This window comes from Oncorhynchus kisutch, linkage group LG14 (genome assembly GCF_002021735.2).
Source record: "Oncorhynchus kisutch isolate 150728-3 linkage group LG14, Okis_V2, whole genome shotgun sequence".
Lineage (NCBI taxonomy): Eukaryota > Metazoa > Chordata > Actinopteri > Salmoniformes > Salmonidae > Oncorhynchus > Oncorhynchus kisutch.
In genome coordinates, this window is record NC_034187.2 from 71182654 (window position 1) to 71201221 (window position 18568).

At 43.2% G+C, this 18568-nt stretch overlaps 1 protein-coding gene across 4 annotated transcripts in view; it reads right to left on the bottom strand.

The window, feature by feature from the left end:
- LOC109903401 (catenin (cadherin-associated protein), alpha-like 1) overlaps positions 1–18568 on the bottom strand; it is a 149961-nt gene that overhangs the window by 73691 nt on the left and 57702 nt on the right. For all 4 annotated transcript variants that reach the window (XM_031788878.1, XM_031788881.1, XM_031788879.1 and 1 more), the window contains exon 2: positions 4348–4537. In XM_031788878.1, the coding sequence (XP_031644738.1) occupies positions 4348–4537 (190 nt within the window). The remainder of the gene's footprint in view (positions 1–4347; positions 4538–18568) is intronic.

The following is an 18568-nucleotide window of genomic DNA, read 5'->3' on the forward strand; positions in this document are numbered from 1 at the left end:
AGTAAGCAAACCTCAGAATACCCTTCATTACGCCTGCAGCCCTGCCTGCCTGGTACACAAACACTTCAGCCTCAAATTACACAGCTCTCTCCTTTTCCAAACCTTACTCATACTGTTCTGTTCTCTGTTCTCTGTATTTCCCCCCTCAGGAAAGAACATAACCAACGTCACTTCCCTCTAGCCTCTAGTCTTGCAAACTTAAACTAAACTTCACTCAAAACTAACAAAAACAACAGTATTTGACTTCTGACCACCTCCATTGCAAATATGTTGAATAGGCAGAGTTAGGGTTGCACATTTTGGGGAATATTCAGAGGTGGAAACTTTCCGTGGGAATATATGGGAATTAATGGGAATATATGGGAATTAACGGAAATATATGCAAATTAATATTAATACTGTTTAAACGTAGATGTTTTTTTGCATTGGATATATTTACCATATCATATGGAGACAGAAACATAAACCTTTTACCGTATCGTAAGTAGACATAATTGCAAATTATTAAATCCTTCCAATAGAAAAAAACTAAAAACATTTAGTTACGAATTGAACTTGAATTAAATGCGTTGACTCTTCACATGGGATGATTTCACTGAACAACAAAAGAAAGGGAATATTGAGTGATCCCCAATGATCCATCATATCTCCCAAAAATGTTTTCAACATACAGTACATCTGTAAAATTATAGTCTAGAAACTAAAGCGTTGGTTGTCTTCCTCTCAGGCTTCCATGTCTTCTCCCTGGACCTCCTCAATGTCCACCTCTTGAACATCAGACTCTGAGGCCTCATTTTCACTGTCACTTTCCAACTTTGTTGAGGATGGCTCGTTGTCAGGCTCAAAAAGCCTCAAATTTGCCCAGATGGCCACCAATTTTTCAAGCCTTGTATTGGTCAGCCTGTTGCGTGCTTTGGTGTGTGTGTTCCAAAATAAGGAGCCGGCTGATGTTCGTGGGATTTGGAGGCTGATGGAGGCAACAGGGGAAAGAGCCTCAGATCCACAATGTCCCTTCCACCAGGTGGCTGATGAGATATGTTGGCACGATTGCCATATTGCATCTCCATCCCTAAGCCCTTGCTTGGAAGTGTACTTCACCAGACTGCCAAGAACCTTTCCCTCATCCAGGCCAAGGTGGCGAGACACAGTAGTGAAGAAACCATAGGCCTTGTTGATCTCTGCACCAGACAGGATGCTCTTGCCAGCATACTTGGGGTCCAACATGTACGCTGCGGTGTGTATGGCAGAAGTCTTTACGCTTTTTGAAGCATTTCAGAACTGCAGTTTCCTCTGCTTGGAGCAACAGTGAAGTGGACAGGGCAGTACGGATTTCTTCTCTTACACCTGAAAGCAGAGTCTGAATATCAGTCAGGATGGCATTGTCTCCCTCAATCCGTGCAATGTCTGCGCTCTTATAGAATACTGGTTGAGGGGTGGAGATGATATAGTTAATTATTCCTTGCCCACGAACATTCGACCACCCATCAGAGATGAGTGCAATACAGTCTGCTTTCTCTATGATTTGCTTGACCTTCACTTGAACTCTGTTGAACTCTGCATCCAGTAAATTAGTATATCAAGCATGTCTGGTATGCTGGGCGAAGAACATTCAGAAATTTCTTCCAATAAACATTGCCTGTGAGCATCAGAGGGGAAACAGTTACAGACACAGCTCGAGCAAGACATTCATCAGCATTTCTCTGACTACGTTCCTCTATTGGGTCAAAAAAACTTCTGATTCCAGGAGGACCATGAGTTGTTGCTATCGATAATGTTATGACGCTGGCCTGGGGGTAGGTTTATGACAGTCATAAATACCTCTCCCTCCCTTTTTCCTCTCTCTACCCTACTGATGTAATTATTGAAAATCCCTTGGTTAACATATAGATTCTGGGAACATCAGAAGGTGGGGGGAAATGAACCACTTTTTGGTAAACCAACCAGTTGAACATATGCGTTGGTACTTAATGAATATGATGTCAGTTCGGTTGTCATCTGAGACATTCTCATCAATGATAGGATGACATAAACTCTACAGTGGAAAGTCTACACATTATAGTTATCAGATTCACATGGAATTGTTGTGCAATTTAAATGTTTGAATATGAAATTATTCGTGATGGGATGAAATGAGAATTGGGTGAATTAGGCCCGACTCAGTGGCCCACCCACGTGAAGAGACATTGGTTATAAACTATGAAACACGCCCTCCTCTCCCTTCCTATATAAAGCCTTGACGACAATATAACGTTCTGTTGCGGGTACATTGGGATGACGATCCGATGTCAGAAGGGTTCAGATAATTACTACAGAACGAAGCCAACCTCAGCGTGAGCTTTGGTTGCGAATGGTATGAACTTTGAACTCTTATTCGCTACAGAAGTGATACATCCTAGCCGTTGAGTTAGCAACAGCAGCTGCAAACGTGGGCTAGGAAAGAACAGACTGAGGACTCCGTCTACCACACAACGACGTTACTACAACATATCCAATTTACCACCAGAGACATTCTTCCGAGGACAGGAAGATCTCTGTTGGCCAACACGACCAGCATCTACGACCAACCTACCGAAGCGCAGCTCAGAGTAAATATTTATTGCATTTTCCTTTTCCAAATGGGCGGTAATTTAGAATGCATAAGATTCTGTATTTACGATAGCACAGCTTCTCCCTTTGTTCTTCAGTCTTCCCGCTCTACCACTCAAACCCAGCCCCCTTTTCTTTGGGTAACCAGCTGCCATATCTGTTCCGTCTGCTAGGGACGTTTTCCTTTATGACATCATTTGTAATCAATGTATGGTTTATTCTGTGTATATGTAATTCTGTGTGATTAGTTAGGTATTTAGTAAATAAATAATTAAACCAATTTTTTTTTAATGCTGATTCAACTTGTTAGCCAGGGTTCGGGAAGATAACAATTTTTTTAACCCTAGGCAAGTCAGTTAAGAAAAAATTCTTATCTTCAATGACGCCTAGGAACAGTGGGTTAACTGCCTGTTCAGGGACAGAACGACAGATTTGTACCATGTCAGCTCGATTTGAACTGGCAACCTTCCGGTTACTAGTCCAATGCTCTAACCACTAGGCTACCCTGCTGCCCCTAATTTAGAACTTTCAGATGAGACTGAAATAAGGTGACGATTGATATTGACTGCTATTGATGTAAAATATTACTAGGTCTTTAAGAGTTTCTTCTGAAGATAACTGCTCTATAAATATTATTTTGTGGTGCCCCGACTTTCTAGTTAATTACATTTACATGATTAGCTCAATCAGGTAATATTAATTACAGAGAAAGGATTTTATAGAATAGCATGTCATATCACTTAATCCGGCATAGCCAAAGACACAACAATAAGGTGTCTGATTCATAATTTTCACCTCGAATAGAAGTAGAGGGACTTCTGTCAGAGTTTGCTTGTTGTGAGCACTGAGGGAACGTTATGCACTTGGCCAGATGATTCTGCATCTTTGTTGTATTCTTCACATATGATTTGGCACAGTATTTGCAAATGTACACAGCTTTTCCTTCTACATTAGCTGCTGTGAAATGTCTCCACACATGAGATAGTGCTCGTGGCATTTTCCTGTAAAGATTAGAAAAAAAAATGTTGAAAAACTCAGAATACAATTCCCTGTGCAGATAAATAGTTAAGCAGTTAGATTAAACAACTCCTTTGTAAGACAAATGTTTTAGAATGAAACATGTATGGAAATAAATGAACTACCACTCCTCGGTTAGCAGGCTCAAGCAAGCTAAAAACCCACATCGTATCAAAAACGAACTAGCAGAAATGGTTAATAAATTAGAAATGATTTAAACACACTTTGCTATAGGGTACTATTTACTAGTTAACAAAAAATAACGTATGTCATATAAAATATATTCACCCCACCCAGTATTGTAATCAAAACATACCAGAAAGCATGTAGTTCTTGGTTCATATAATATGTAGCGCAGGCTCAATAGCATCTCATTAGTGTGCAAGATCTTGAGAATCAGCTGTACATGTGATGGAAGAATGCATTGTGCATGCAGAGGGTTGCAATTCCATTGAATTGGGGATAGTTTAACCAAAATATACCACAAGACCTAGAATGGCCTTATCTGTATCCCACAAAAAAGGTTCACTGATATAAGCTAATTTTTTTTGTGAATTTAAGCACAATTCGCCAAATTCAAGGGCTTAACTTCCCATGGAAAGTTTCCGACCCATTTTAAAAATGTATTTATGATGAAAACAGCAAAAACACTCCCTTCGTTGGAATGCATTTAAAATGGCACCTTCTTCCCTATAGAGTGCACTAGGATGCCATTTAGGTAATTTCAGACGCAGATCCAGTTACCTGCTCTGCGGGCCTCGAAGCAGGCCATGCCCATCTCCTCCTTCAGCTCCTCGTTCTCCACAGCAATGGCCTCGCCCACGGCAACGAAGCGACCCACAGCAACACTAACAGCCTGGCCCACCCTCTGTATGGCCTGCTGCGTCCGCTCAGACTTCTTTGGTTTGTCTTTGTGATTGATCAGGGTGGTGATCTAGAAGGATACAGAGACAGAGACTAGTCAGTGAGGTGTGCCTTGTGTGTTTGTAATATAGGTGTACAGCAGTGGTCGCCAACCGGTCGATCGCGATGAATTTCTGTGATAAACCCAACAATAAAGCCGTGTGTTCCTATTCTTTCCGTTTCCCGCTGTTGACGGTAGGTGCACTTGATTCAGCAGCCCTAGCGCTGGGAAGGCAAAGTGTTCCCATTTTAAACCATTTCATGTGTCTGAAGGTAGAACTCCGCCTACCCGGCAGGCCCAGAGAGCAAATCAAGTGCACCTATAGGCCTAATGCTAGTCAATCAGATATTTCAGATCACCGTGTCTGCACAGTTTCCTCGCTCCATAGACTGTAAAAAGAAGCCTTGAACTCACAGCAAAGTTGATCCTGTGAGATTTCAGAACATTTAAAACCATGAGTAGAGAGAGACTCAACGAATACAGCAGAGAGGTGCTGTTTTTATGAGTGAGTTCATGTTTAAGTTGTTATTCAGCACTGTCAACACTTAGTTCATCAGTTTTATAAGCCATAAAATGCGAGTGTTTCGATAAGCTTGCGTTGTTGTTATTTCTCTGGTCATAGGAGTAACAACATTAATTGGTTCATGAGGCAGAAGTAATGCAGTGCAACTTAAGCCTCACCATCAGCTGGAAGACTGTGTCCCCTTTTCTCAGTTGAGGGAGGGAGAGAGGAGGGACAGTGAGTCGGGTGAGAGGCAGCCTCCCCTCAGACTGACCATCAGATGCAGGCCATCAGCACAGTAAACAAAACAAGCTAATTATTATGCTCACTCAGCTGTGCCTCACAAGTAATAGAACAAATGATCTATTACCAGTGTGATCATATACCTACAATTTTGAAATATAATTTAAAAAGATGGTCTGAGAAGAACAACATCGGCTGGGCAATTCAAGCGTAGCCAATATGCAGTGATATTGTTTTGGGCCTATAGCCTACTGCACAAACCTCATTGCTACATAACTGTTTTTAATTAGTTAATGTTGCATAGGCTCATGTCTTTTAAGTCATGTTTAAAAAAAATCTGAGTGGTAGATCTCGGCTTGCATTTTGACTCAGAAAGTGATCTTGACTCAGAAAAGGTTGTTGACCACTGGTGTATAGGAACCGTGTAAATGAATCATATTTTGAAGTACCCGAGAATGCTGTCATAGCTGGTGAGGAAATGGTCATTTGAAGATTGCTGCTGTCCTCAACCTGACTCAGCATACCAACCAGTTTCCCTAAAACAAATCACCGTCTTGTCATGGAATATTTCTAAATTAGACATACTATGCTGTTTTTACTTAGAGAATTGTCCATTGTATATGCTTGTGATTTTTTTTTGCTGATGCAGGCTTGTTGTCTTGTGTGACTTAGTTAGCCTGGGTATACAGATAAGAGCTGGGTGCGACCGCACTATGTATCATGACTCAAGGCGAGACCCAAATGCAGACACAGGAGGCAGATGGTTGGAGTTTAAGATGTTTAATAAATCCAAAGGGGAGCAGGCAAGAGAATGGTCATGGACAGGCAAAATGTCAATATCAGATCAGAGTCCAAGAGGTACCGAAGGTCAGGCAGGCTCGAGGTCAGGGCAGGCAGAATGGTCAGGCAGGCTCGAGGTCAGGGCAGACAGAATGGTCAGGCAGGTCGGGCATAGAGTCCAGAAAACAGACAAGGGTCCGAACCGGGAGGACTAGCAAAAGGAGAATTGAAAAAGGAGTACGGGAAAAAATACGCTGGTTGACTTGATAAACATACAAGACAATCTGGCACAGAGAGATAGGAAACACAGGGATAAATACACTGGGGAAAATAAGTGACACCTGGAGGGGATGGAGACAATCACAAGGACAGGTGAAACAGATCAGGGTGTGACAGTTTGTGACATCCTGTTTGAACTATCTGCAGGAACTCCTCTGTGTGGAAACTTGCAGGAAAGATCAGCTATCTTAATCTACACAGACAAGCTAAATGCCTTTTTTTATACACTATGTTCCCCACCCCTGTTTACACACATCTGCTAACTGCCACATAGACAAAAATATTTAACTTTTTTACAAAAGCTGAGAGACAACTCTGTTCGTTGGGCCTTAACTTAGTACTGTTGTAGAGCATAGTTGAATCTTATAATAAAGTTGTTGTTTGAAGATTCTGCAGTCTCTCTTCTCTTCGAACAGTTAAAATCCCCTACAGTCTACACAGTAACGGTGAGTGGGTAAAATCACTGGGGGGAAAAGCCATATTACAAAGCCATTATTATGTGTTGCGATAATTGCGTTGTTTGCTCTATAATCTGTTAGTTTATATGCCTTGACGCCATTATATATAGGCCTATAGGCCCAGAATAAATTCAGCCACACCTTTGTTTCATCACAAAACCGGAGAGCGACATCTGTCCGGTGAAGTCCACAAAATATATTGCATGTAACAAGCAGTTACATTACCTACAGCAGGGTCAAGCAAGTTACCATTTCCAACATTTTTGGAATACTAAACAACTATTGATTTAGAACACCAGAGAGTTACTGCAAGTTGCAAAGAAAACTGGAGATGCTGCCACTTTTTCAGCACCATTTCAACTTTAACATTTCAACATCTTCAAATCACATATGCTTAGTCTAATACAGTGACAACTAAAAGATACCACAAACAATTTAGTCCAATCAACATAAGCTAAATATGATGTGGCTGTCCAAGGTACTAATTTGTGTGTGTGTATGTGTGTGTGTGTGCGTGCTCGCAAGTAGAGAAAACATGTGAACTCACCCTACTTTTAGAAAAACGCCAATACCATCCCCCTCTCTTTCATGTTGCCAAAATGGTCTATGATTCTGTATGATTCTGATTGGCTACCTGGCTAAAATGCTTTCTCACTAGCCTAACTTCATGGGCAACGATGAGCCAGCTAGTTAACACTAGCCTTCTACATCAGGCAAGGGGCACAATGTATGAATTTATGGTTGGATCAGAATCACCGTTATCATCATTGGCCAGTACTGAGAATTAAGTAAAACCACAAGACCAAATCCCTATTTCCATCCATTACTAATTTAGGAAAGGGTCAATTTGAGCTAGCTAGCCACCGGAGGACAACAACAATATCGAGATGCAACAATTCAAGTTTATTCTGTCAATGGTGTTTGGCTTGATGTGATGTGATTGGTGTGAAGCCAAATCCAAACTGGCTTCCCTTGACACTTTTTTTGGTGGACCAGGACCATTCACAGTTGAGCTCACTCAGTTTAGCTAAACATTGATTGGCTATTATTTCATAATTTGTTTATTAAGGGCGGCCAAATGCTCGCTGGCTTCTCTTGCATTCAATGCTGCGGGCGGCAACAATATCATCCTCTTTTTGACCAGACAGCATCAGTACGGGCGGCAACAATATCATCCTCTTTATGACCAGACAGCATCAGATACATGGGCTATCCATACAGAGACAGAGGTGCGCTGTTTTATTCGCTCGGATACTTTCTCTGGTGAGATACATTCAGCCTTTTGCAAATTTAACGACAATTATGAAACAACGAAAGATACATAATATATATAATAATTTTTGGGGGAAATCCTGGTTTCCTCAGGCATCCATCCAGCCTCAGGACTACCTGACATGATGACTCCTTGCTGTCCCCAGTCCACCTGGCCATGCTGCTGCTCCAGTTTCAACTTCCACCTGACTGTGCTGCTGCTCCAGTTTCAACTGTTCTGCCTTATTATTATTCGACCATGCTGGTCATTTATGAACATTTGAACATCTTGGCCATGTTCTGTTATAATCTCCACCCGGCACAGCCAGAAGAGGACTGGCCACCCCACATAGCCTGGTTCCCATGCATGGCGTTAAAAAGAAATTGTTGGACGTCTATGAACACGCTGTCATACATCACTGCAATGAGTCATCCCATTGATGAGAGGTGGGATATGAAGTCCCATGTACTGTACCAGTAGCAGTCAGTGCCGTTTAAGATGAGGGAGGACACTTTTTTTTCATGAGCTCGGCCTGATTTCTATTACAGCATATTGGATGACTGTCATTCATATTCCATTCACCAGTTCAAAAAAAAATATATCAGTCTCTCGATGTGCAAAACTGATAGAGACATACCCCAAGCGACTTACAGCTGTAATCGCAGCAAAAAGTGGCGCTACAAAGTAGTAACTTAAGGGGGCTGAATAATTTTGCACGCCCAATGTTTCAGTTTTTGATTTCTTAAAAAAGTTTGAAATATCCAATAAATGTCGTTCCACTTCATGATTGTGTCCCACTTGTTGTTGATTCTTCACAAAGAAATACAGTTTTATATCTTTATGTTTGAAGCCTGAAATGTGGCAAAAGGTCGCAAAGTTCAAGGGGGCCGAATACTTTCGCAAGGCACTGTATGTAGATCCAAAGGGTAGCAGTTCATTCAGTGCATGCTTCCCCAAATCAGGATATTCCTTCTCCACATCATGCAAGAACTGTGACAGTATTGTCTCTGAGTACCTCATCTTCAGGCCATGGCCTGAGGACACATCCAGAAGATTATCCTGCAGTCTGGTAGGAATGTTGTTGTTGGTACTGTAAGTCATGAAAGGATTACACACCCAGTCAAGTTTGGCAGACTTGTTTTCAATGTCAGGGAAGTAGGAGTAGAACTCACTGTTGAGATTGGGTAAATGTGAGCTAACTATTTGCACCATAGGAGCTCTGTCAACATCGTATGTAGAAAGGTAGGTGTCAAGCTGCTGGAAACAACTTCTATCCCCATCTTCACATTTATTCTCCCAGAGTTTGATCTTCTTCGATCTTACATGTTTAGAATGTGTGTGTCAAATACAAATTACATCTAGACACTGTTTCCCTAGTAGAGCACACAAAAAACTATACATACCTTGACCTAAACATCAGAGCCACAGGTAACTTCCACAAAGCTGTGAACAATCTGAGAGACAAGGCAAGAAGGGCATTCTATGCCATCAAAAGGAACATAAGATTCAACATACCAATTAGGATCTGGCTAAAAATACTTGAATCAGTTATAAAACTCATTGCCGTTCATGGTTGTGGGGTCTGGGGTCCACTCACCAACCAAGAATTCACAAAATGGGACAAACACCAAATTGAGACTCTGCATGCAGAATTCTGCAAAAATATCATATGTGTACAGCGTAAAACACCAAATAATGCATGCAGAGCAGAATTAGGCCGATACCCGCTAATTATCAAAACTCAGAAAAGAGCCGTTAAATTCTACAACCACCTAAAAGGAAGCGATTCCCAAACCTTCCATAACAAAGCCAGCACCTACAGAGAGATGAACCTGGAGAAGAGCAAGCTGGACCTGGGGCTCTGTTCACAAACACAAACACACCCCACAGAGCCCTAGGAGAGCAACACAATTAGACCCAACCAAATCATGAGAAAACAAAAAGATAATTAATTGACACATTGGAAAGAATTCACACAAAAAACAGAGCAAACTAGAATGCTATTTGGCCCTAAACAGAGAGTACACAGTGGCAGAATACCAGACCACTGTGACTGACTGTGACTGACTCGTCGGATATGGCAGGGCTATTACAGACTACAAAGTGAAACCCAGACGCAAGCTGCCCAGTGACGCAAGCCTACCAGATGAGCTAAATGCCTTTTTAAAATGAATTTAAATTTATTTAACCTTTATTTAACCAGGTAGGCTAGTTGAGAACAAGTTCTCATTTACAACTGCGACCTGGCCAAGATAAAGCATAGCAGTGTGAACAGACACCGAGTTACACATGGAGTAAACAATAAACAAGTCAATAACACAGTAAGAAAAAAAAGGAGTCTATATACATTGTGTGCAAAAGGCATGAGGAGGTAGGCGAATAATTACAATTTAGCAGATTAACACAGGAGTGATAAATGATCAGATGGTCATGTGCAGGTAGAGATACTGGTGTGCAAAAGAGCAGAAAAGTAAATAAATAAAAACAGCATGGGGATGAGGTAGGTAAATTGGGTGGGCTATTTACCGATGGACTATGTACAGCTGCAGCAATCGGTTAGCTGCTCAGATAGCAGATGTTTAAAGTTGGTGAGGGAGATAAAAGTCTCCAACTTCAGCGATTTTTTGCAATTCGTTCCAGTCACAGGCAGCAGAGAACTGTAAGGAAAGGGGGCCAAATCAGGTGTTGGCTTTAGGGATGATCAGTGAGATAGACCTGCTGGAGCGCGTGCTACGGGTGGGTGTTGCCATCGTGACCAGTGAACTGAGATAAGGCGGAGCTTTACCTAGCATGGACTTGTAGATGATCTGGAGCCAGTGGGTATATGTAGCGAGGGCCAGCCGACTATTGCATACAGGTCGCAGTGGTGGGTGGTATAAGGTGCTTTAGTAACAAAATGGATGGCACTGTGATAAACTGCATCCAGTTTGCTGAGTAGAGTATTGGAAGCTATTTTGTAGATGACATTGCCGAAGTCGAGGATCGGTAGGATAGTCAGTTTTACTAGGGTAAGTTTGACGGCGTGAGTGAAGGAGGCTTTGTTGCGAAATAGAAAGCCGACTTGAGATTTGATTTTAGATTGGAGATGTTTGATATGAGTCTGGAAGGAGAGTTTACAGTCTAGCCAGACACCTAGGTACTTATAAATGTCCACATATTCTAGGTCGGAACCATCCAGGGTGGTGATGCTAGTCGGGCGTGCGGGTGCAGGCAGCGAACGGTTGAAAAGCATGCATTTGGTTTTACTAGTGTTTAAGAGCAGTTGGAGGCCCCGGAAGGAGTGTTGTATGGCATTGATGCTCGTTTGGATGTTAGATAGCACAGTGTCCAAGGAAGGGCCAGAAGTATACAGAATGGTGTCGTCTGCGTAGAGGTGGATCAGGGAATCGCCCGCAGCATGAGCAACATCATTGATATATACAGAGAAAAGAGTCGGCCCGAGAATTTAACCCTGTGGCACCCCCATTGAAACTTGATGCTCGCAACGAGGCAAGCAACACTGAAGCATGCATGAGAGCACCAGCTGTTCTGGATGACTGTGTGATAATGCTCTCGGTAGCCGATGAGAACAAAACCTTTAAACAGGTCAACATTCACAAAGCCGCTGGGCCAGACGGATTACCAGGACGTGTACTCAAAGCATGTGCGGACCAACTGTCAGGTGTCTTCACTGACATTTTCAACCTCTCCCTGACCGAGTCTGTAATACCTACACGTTTCAAGCAGACCACCATAGTACCTGTGCCAAAGGAAGTGAAGGTAACCTGGCTAAATGATTACTGCCCCGTGTCACTCACGTCAGTAGCCATGAAGTGCTTTGAAAGGCTGGTCATGGCTCACATTAGCAGCATCCTCCCGGATACACTAGACCCACTCCAATTCGCATACCGCCCCAACAGATCCACAGATGACACAATCTCAATCGCACTCCACACTGCCCATTCTCACCTGGACAAAAGGAACACCTATGGGAGAATGCTGTACATTGACTAGAACTCAGCATTCAACACCATAGTGCCCAAGAAGCTCATCACTAAGCTAAGGACACTGGGACTAAACACCTCCCTCTGCAACTGGATCCTGGACTTCCTGACGGGCCGACCCCAGGTGGTAAGAATAGGCAACAACACGTCTGCAGCGCTGATCCTCAACACAGGGGCCCCTCAGGGGTGTGTACTTAGTTCCCTTCTGTATTCCCTGTTCACCCACGACTGCGTGGCCAATCATGATTCCAACACCATCATTAAGTCTGCTCAAGACACAAAAGTGGTAGGCCTGATCACCGACATTGATGAGAAGGCCTATAGGGAGTAGGTCAGAGAACTGGCAGGGTGGTGCAAGGACAACAACCTCTCCCTCAATGTGAGCAAGACAAAGGAGATGATCGTGGACTACAGGAAAAGGCGGGCCAAACAGGCACCCATTAACATCGACGGGGCTGTAGAGGAGCGGGTCGAGAGTTTCAAGTTCCTTGGTGTCCACATCACCAATGAACTATCCAAACATACCAAGACAGTCATGAAGAGGGCACAACAAAATATTTTCCCCTCAGGAGACTGAAATTATTTGGCATGGGTCCCTAAAAAAAAGGTTCAACAGCTGCACAATCGAAAGCATCCTGACCGGTTGCATCACCGCCTGGTATGGCAACTGCACGGCATCTGACCGTAAGGCGCTACAGAGGGTAGTGCGAATGTCCCAGTACATCACTGCGGCCAAGCTTCCTGCCATCCAGGACCTATATAATAGGCGGTGTCAGAGGAAAGCCCATAAAATTGTCAGGGACTCCAGTCACCCAAGTTATAGACTGTTTTCTCTGCTACCGCACAGAAAGCGGTACAGGAGCGCCAAGTCTAGGACCAAAAGGCTTCTTTCCCCAACAGCTTCTTTCCCCAAGCCAGTAAGATTGCTAAACAATTCATAAAAATTGCAACCGGACAATTTACATTGACCCCTCCCCCCACACTTTTGTACACTTCTGCAACTCGCTGTATGTTTGTTACCTATACATAGTCACTTCGCCCCCACCTACATGTACAGATTACCTCAACAAGCCTGTAACCCCGCACACTGACATGGTACCGGTGCCCCCTGTATATAGACTTGTTATTCTTATTTTGTTACTTTTAATTATGACTTTTTATTTTAGCCTACTTGGTAAATATTTTCTTCTTGAACTGCACTGTTGGTTAAGGGCGTGTAAGTAAGCATTTCACTGTAAAGTCTACACTTGTTGTATTTGGTCCATGTGGCAAATAAAGTTAGATTTTATTTTATTTGACCGACAAGCTTTGACTATGTACAGACTCAGTGAGCATAGCCTTGCTATTGAGAAAAGCCGCTATAGGCGGTTCTGGCTCTAAAGAGAAAACAGGCTATGTGCACAATGCCCAAAAATGAGGTGGAAACTGAGCTGCATTTCCAAACCTCCTGCCAAATGTATGACCATATTAGAGACACATATTTCCCTCAGATTACACCGATCCACAAATAATGTGAAAACAAACCCAATTTTGATAAACTCCAATATCTACTGGGTGAAATACCATAGTATGCCATCACAGCAGCAAGATGTGTGACCTGTTGCCACAAGAAAAGGGCAACCAGTCAAGAACAAACACCATTGTAAATACAACCCATATTTATGTTCATTTATTTTCCATTTTGTACTTTAACTATTTGTACATCGTTACAACACTGTATATATATAATATGACATTTGAAATGCTTTATTATTTTGGAACTTCTGAGTGTAGTGTTTACTGTTCATTTGATTGTTTATTTACCTTTTGTTTGCTATCTCCTTCACTTGATTTGGCAATGTTAACATATGTTTCCCATGCCAGTAAAGCCAATTGAATTTAATTGAATTTAATTGAGAGAGAGAGAGAGAGAGAGAGAGAGCCCACTCTTCAACCAGAACCACAGCCAACACTTCAACCCATTCTTCAGTCAGAACAGAACCACAGCCCACTATTCAACAGAACCACAGCCCACTCTTCAGTCAGAACAGAATAGAAGCACCAGGCACATTAAGTGGAAGGGGGGTGGCGGGTGAGTATGTGACGCCACAGGTAACCGAGGGGAACGTGATGGTCGGTTTAGTGACGTGTCCATGAACAGGAGGATAATCGGGAAACTACAGAAAATGTAACAGAGCAAATCTCTGTGTTTCTCTCTCTCTCTTTTTCTTTCTCTCTCCCCATCTCTGCCTTTTTCCCTCTCTCTCCTTCCCTTTCTCTCTCTCTCTCTCCTTCCCTCTCTCTTTCCATGCGTGACAACAGCGCTGCCTGGTCAGGATTAGAGCCACTAGTTACGCTGCCTTCAAACCAAGGAGCTCTTGCTGACTCACCCACAGAAAGAAATAGGCATTCTATAGGAAAAGGGAAATGTTATTTCTGTCCTGAAGCCTGAATACTGGATAGGTTCTACTACAGTATATGACAGTATAGGCCCATGGTGACTCAGTGATAGAGTTACCATATGTCACACTGTACTCAACCTCTGGAAAAGGTTAGAATGTTTGGCCTGAAATTAAATCAACAACATGACAGTGACATTTACATAAAAGTCACGGGTTCAAAGTCTCTGCCCCTGTGTATGGTGTGTGTGTGTGTGTGTGTGTGTGTGTATGGTGTATGTGTGTGTATGGTGTGTGTGTGCGTACATGCATGTGTATGTGTGCGTGTGTATGTGTATATGTGCATGCGTGTGTATGGTGTATCTGGCAGGGTTAGGGCTACCTGGGCTGTCTGTAAACATTAACCTGGCAGGGTTAGGGCTACCTGGGCTGTCTGTAAACATGAACCTGGCAGGGTTAGGGCTACCTGGGCTGTCTGTAAACATGAACCTGGCAGGGTTAGGGCTACCTGGGCTGTCTGTAAACACTAACCTGGCAGGGTTAGGGCTACCTGGGCTGTCTGTAAACATTAACCTGGCAGGGTTAGGGCTACCTGGGCTGTCTGTAAACATGAACCTGGCAGGGTTAGGGCTACCTGGGCTGTCTGTAAACATGAACCTGGCAGGGTTAGGGCTACCTGGGCTGTCTGTAAACATTAACCTGGCAGGGTTAGGGCTACCTGGGCTGTCTGTAAACATTAACCTGGCAGGGTTAGGGCTACCTGGGCTGTCTGTAAACATTAACCTGGCAGGGTTAGGGCTACCTGGGGCTGTTTGTAAACAGGAACCTGGCAGGGTTAGGGCTACCTGGGGCTGTCTGTAAACAGGAACGAGGCAGGGTGGAGAAACATAATATTGATACGTTGAGCCATGAGTGAAGAGGCTACCGTGTGTGTGTTGGGGTGTGTGTATGTATTTTTGTGTGTGTGTTGGGGTGTGTGTGTGTGTGTGTGTGTGTGTGTATGTATATGTGTGTGTGTTGGGGTGTGTGTGTGTGTGTGTGTGTGTGTGTATGTATGAGAGAGAGCTGCTATATGGGTCTAAACCCAAGGTCTAGACTATTGACCATAGATGGGCCCTGGGCCTTGGTCAAAAGTAGTGCAATTTAGGAGGCAGTCTATGTCCAATCTAATTAAGCAAGCCATTCAGTGGATGCTTTTTCTTGTTCAACAGCAGCAGAATGTGTGGTTGTCAGGGGTCAGGAAGAAGCCCTGCAGAGTGTTATTCGTAGCTGGAGCACACAGACTTAGATTTGAGTGTGACAAGCTGCATACAGCACATATAGACAGACACACACACACACACACACACACACACACACACACACACACACACACACACACACACACACACACACACACACACACACACACACACACAGTAAGCTCTGACACATCCCCCATGCATCCCAATGAGAACAGAACAGCCTCAGAGCATCAGAGCTGTGCTGCCTGCTGATGAAAATAAAAACCTGTCAAGGATTCAAGGTTTTAGAAAAAAAAGACTTCAAAGAACAAACAAAAACAAATGTTTACGACACATCAAAGCACCTCACCTGTACATACACACACACACATACACACACAAACACACACAGGGAGCTTTGTCATAATCAGCACAGAAGTGGACAGCTTACCGTTCCCTGCTTTTGACCAGACACAGACAATCAACTCAGTTGCAGCCACTCAGCTAAATCCATGCTGTTATCCATAATGGCATCTACAATTACACACACGTCACACTGCTGCAACAACAACCCACAATGGAAACAGAGGAGGATAGAGAATAGGCAGTGCTGTGTATGGGTTATGTTTGGGCTTACAGGAAGCATATTCCTGAAGGACACACTGTCTGACTATAAATCTGACTTTTAACAAAAGCTGGAAACACTTGTGGCAACCTCCTGTGGTTACTGACAGGTTGTGCTAAAAGACAGCTCAACAAAAGACTCCGTTTGGCATTTTGTCTTTCTCCCCTTGGTGTATTTCTTTCTTTGTGTAGTGTGTGTGTGTGTGCGAGTGCGTGGGGGTGCGCAGGTGTATGTGAGTGTGTGTGTGTTTTTCTATTGTATTCTCCAAACGTAACATATTTCTGAGAAGCAATCTTGAGACATTCCAGTTATTGGTAAATCTCATTGGGAAAATCCAGTCACTTCTTCTTAACACTCTGTCTCTGTCCCAGATGGCACCCTATTCCCTACGTCGGGAATAGACAGAGCCTGTGTAATAGACAGAGCCTGTGTAATACCCAGCAAGTGTGAACAAGAGTAGCTTTGAAGCTCGTTATTTAAGCTCTTTATTTAACACACGTCTCAATAATTTCATCACATTTAATCGCTTTTTATTCGAACAGATTACTTCGGCCCTGCTATTTCATTTGGAATCTCTTAATAATATAATCTTATAGTAAAGCCGAGTACATTGCCAGAAGATAAACCCCAACACTTCTCCAGCTGAAATGATTTGCATGTTATGAGGCGCATAACAATGACTATTCAACCAGAACAGAACCACAGCTCACTCTTCAGTCAGAACAGAACCACAGCCAACTCTTCAGTCAGAACAGAACCACAGCCCACTCTTCAGTCAGAACAGAACAGAAGCACGGCAGAAGAGGCACCAGACACATTAAGTGGAAGGGGGGCGGTGGGTGAGTATGTGACACCACAGGTAACCGAGTGGAACGTGATGGTCGGTTTAGTGACGTGTGTCCCTGAACAGGAGGATAATCGGAAAACTACAGAAAATGTAAGAGAGCAAATCCCTGTTTCTCTCACTCTCTCTCTTTTTCTTTCTCTCCCCATCTCTGCCTTTCTCCCTCTCTCTCCTTCCCTCTCTCTCTTTAGTGCCTCTCTTATATATATATATATACAGTTGAAGTCGGAAGTTTACATACACTTAGGTTCGAGTCATTAAAACTCGTTTTTCAACCACTCCACAAATTTCTTGATAACAAACTATAGTTTTGGCAAGTCCTAACCGACTTGCCAAAACTATAGTTTGTTATCAAGAAATTTGTACAAACAATAGTAAGCAAGTATGAACACCATGGGACCACGCAGCCGTCATAGCGCTCAGGAAGGAGAAGCGTTCTGTCCCCTAGAGATAGACATACTTTGGTGAGGAAAGTGAAAATCAATCCCAGAACAACAGCAAAGGACTTTGTGAAGATGCTGGAGGAAACAGGTACAAAAGTATCTATATCCACAGTAAAACAAGTCCTATATCGACATAACCTGAAAGGCCGCTTAGCAAGCAAGAAGCCACTGCTCCAAAACCGCTATAAAAAAGCCAGACTACGGTTTGCAACTGCACAAAGGGACAAAATCGTACATTTTGGAGAAATGTCCTCTGGTCTGATGAAACAAAAATAGAACTGTTTGGCCATAATGACCATCGTTATGTTTGGAGGAAAAAGGGTTAGGTTTGTAAGCCGAAGAACATCATCCCAAACGTGAAGCAAGGGGGTGGCAGCATCATGTTGTGGGGGTGAGTTGTTGCAGGAGGGACTGGTGCACTTCACAAAATAGATGGCATCATGAGGGAGGAAAATTACGTGGATATATTGAAGCAACATCTCAAGACATCAGTCAGGAAGTTAAAGCTTGGTCGCAAATGGGTCTTCCAAATGGACAATGACCCCAAGCATACAGTGGGGCAAAAAAGTATTTAGTCAGCCACCAATTGTGCAAGTTCTCCCACTTAAAAAGATGAGAGGCCTGTAATTTTCATCATAGGTACACTTCAACTATGACAGACAAAATTAGATGGTTAGATGGTGGAAAATAAGTATTTGGTCAATAACAAACGTTTATCTCAACACTTTGTTATATACCCTTTGTTGGCAATGACAGAAGTCTTCACAAGGTTTTCACACACTGTTGCTGGTATTTTGGCCCATTCCTCCATGCAGATCTCCTCTAGAGCAGTGATGTTTTGGGGCTGTTGCTGGGCAACACGGACTTTCAACTCCCTCCAAAGATTTTCTATGGGGTTGAGATCCGGAGACTGGCTAGGCCACTCCAGGACCTTGAAATGCTCCTTCGTTGCCCGGGCGGTGTGTTTGGGATCATTGTCATGCTGAAAGACCCAGCCACGTTTCATCTTCAATGCCCTTGCTGATGGAAAGAGGTTTTCACTCAAAATCTC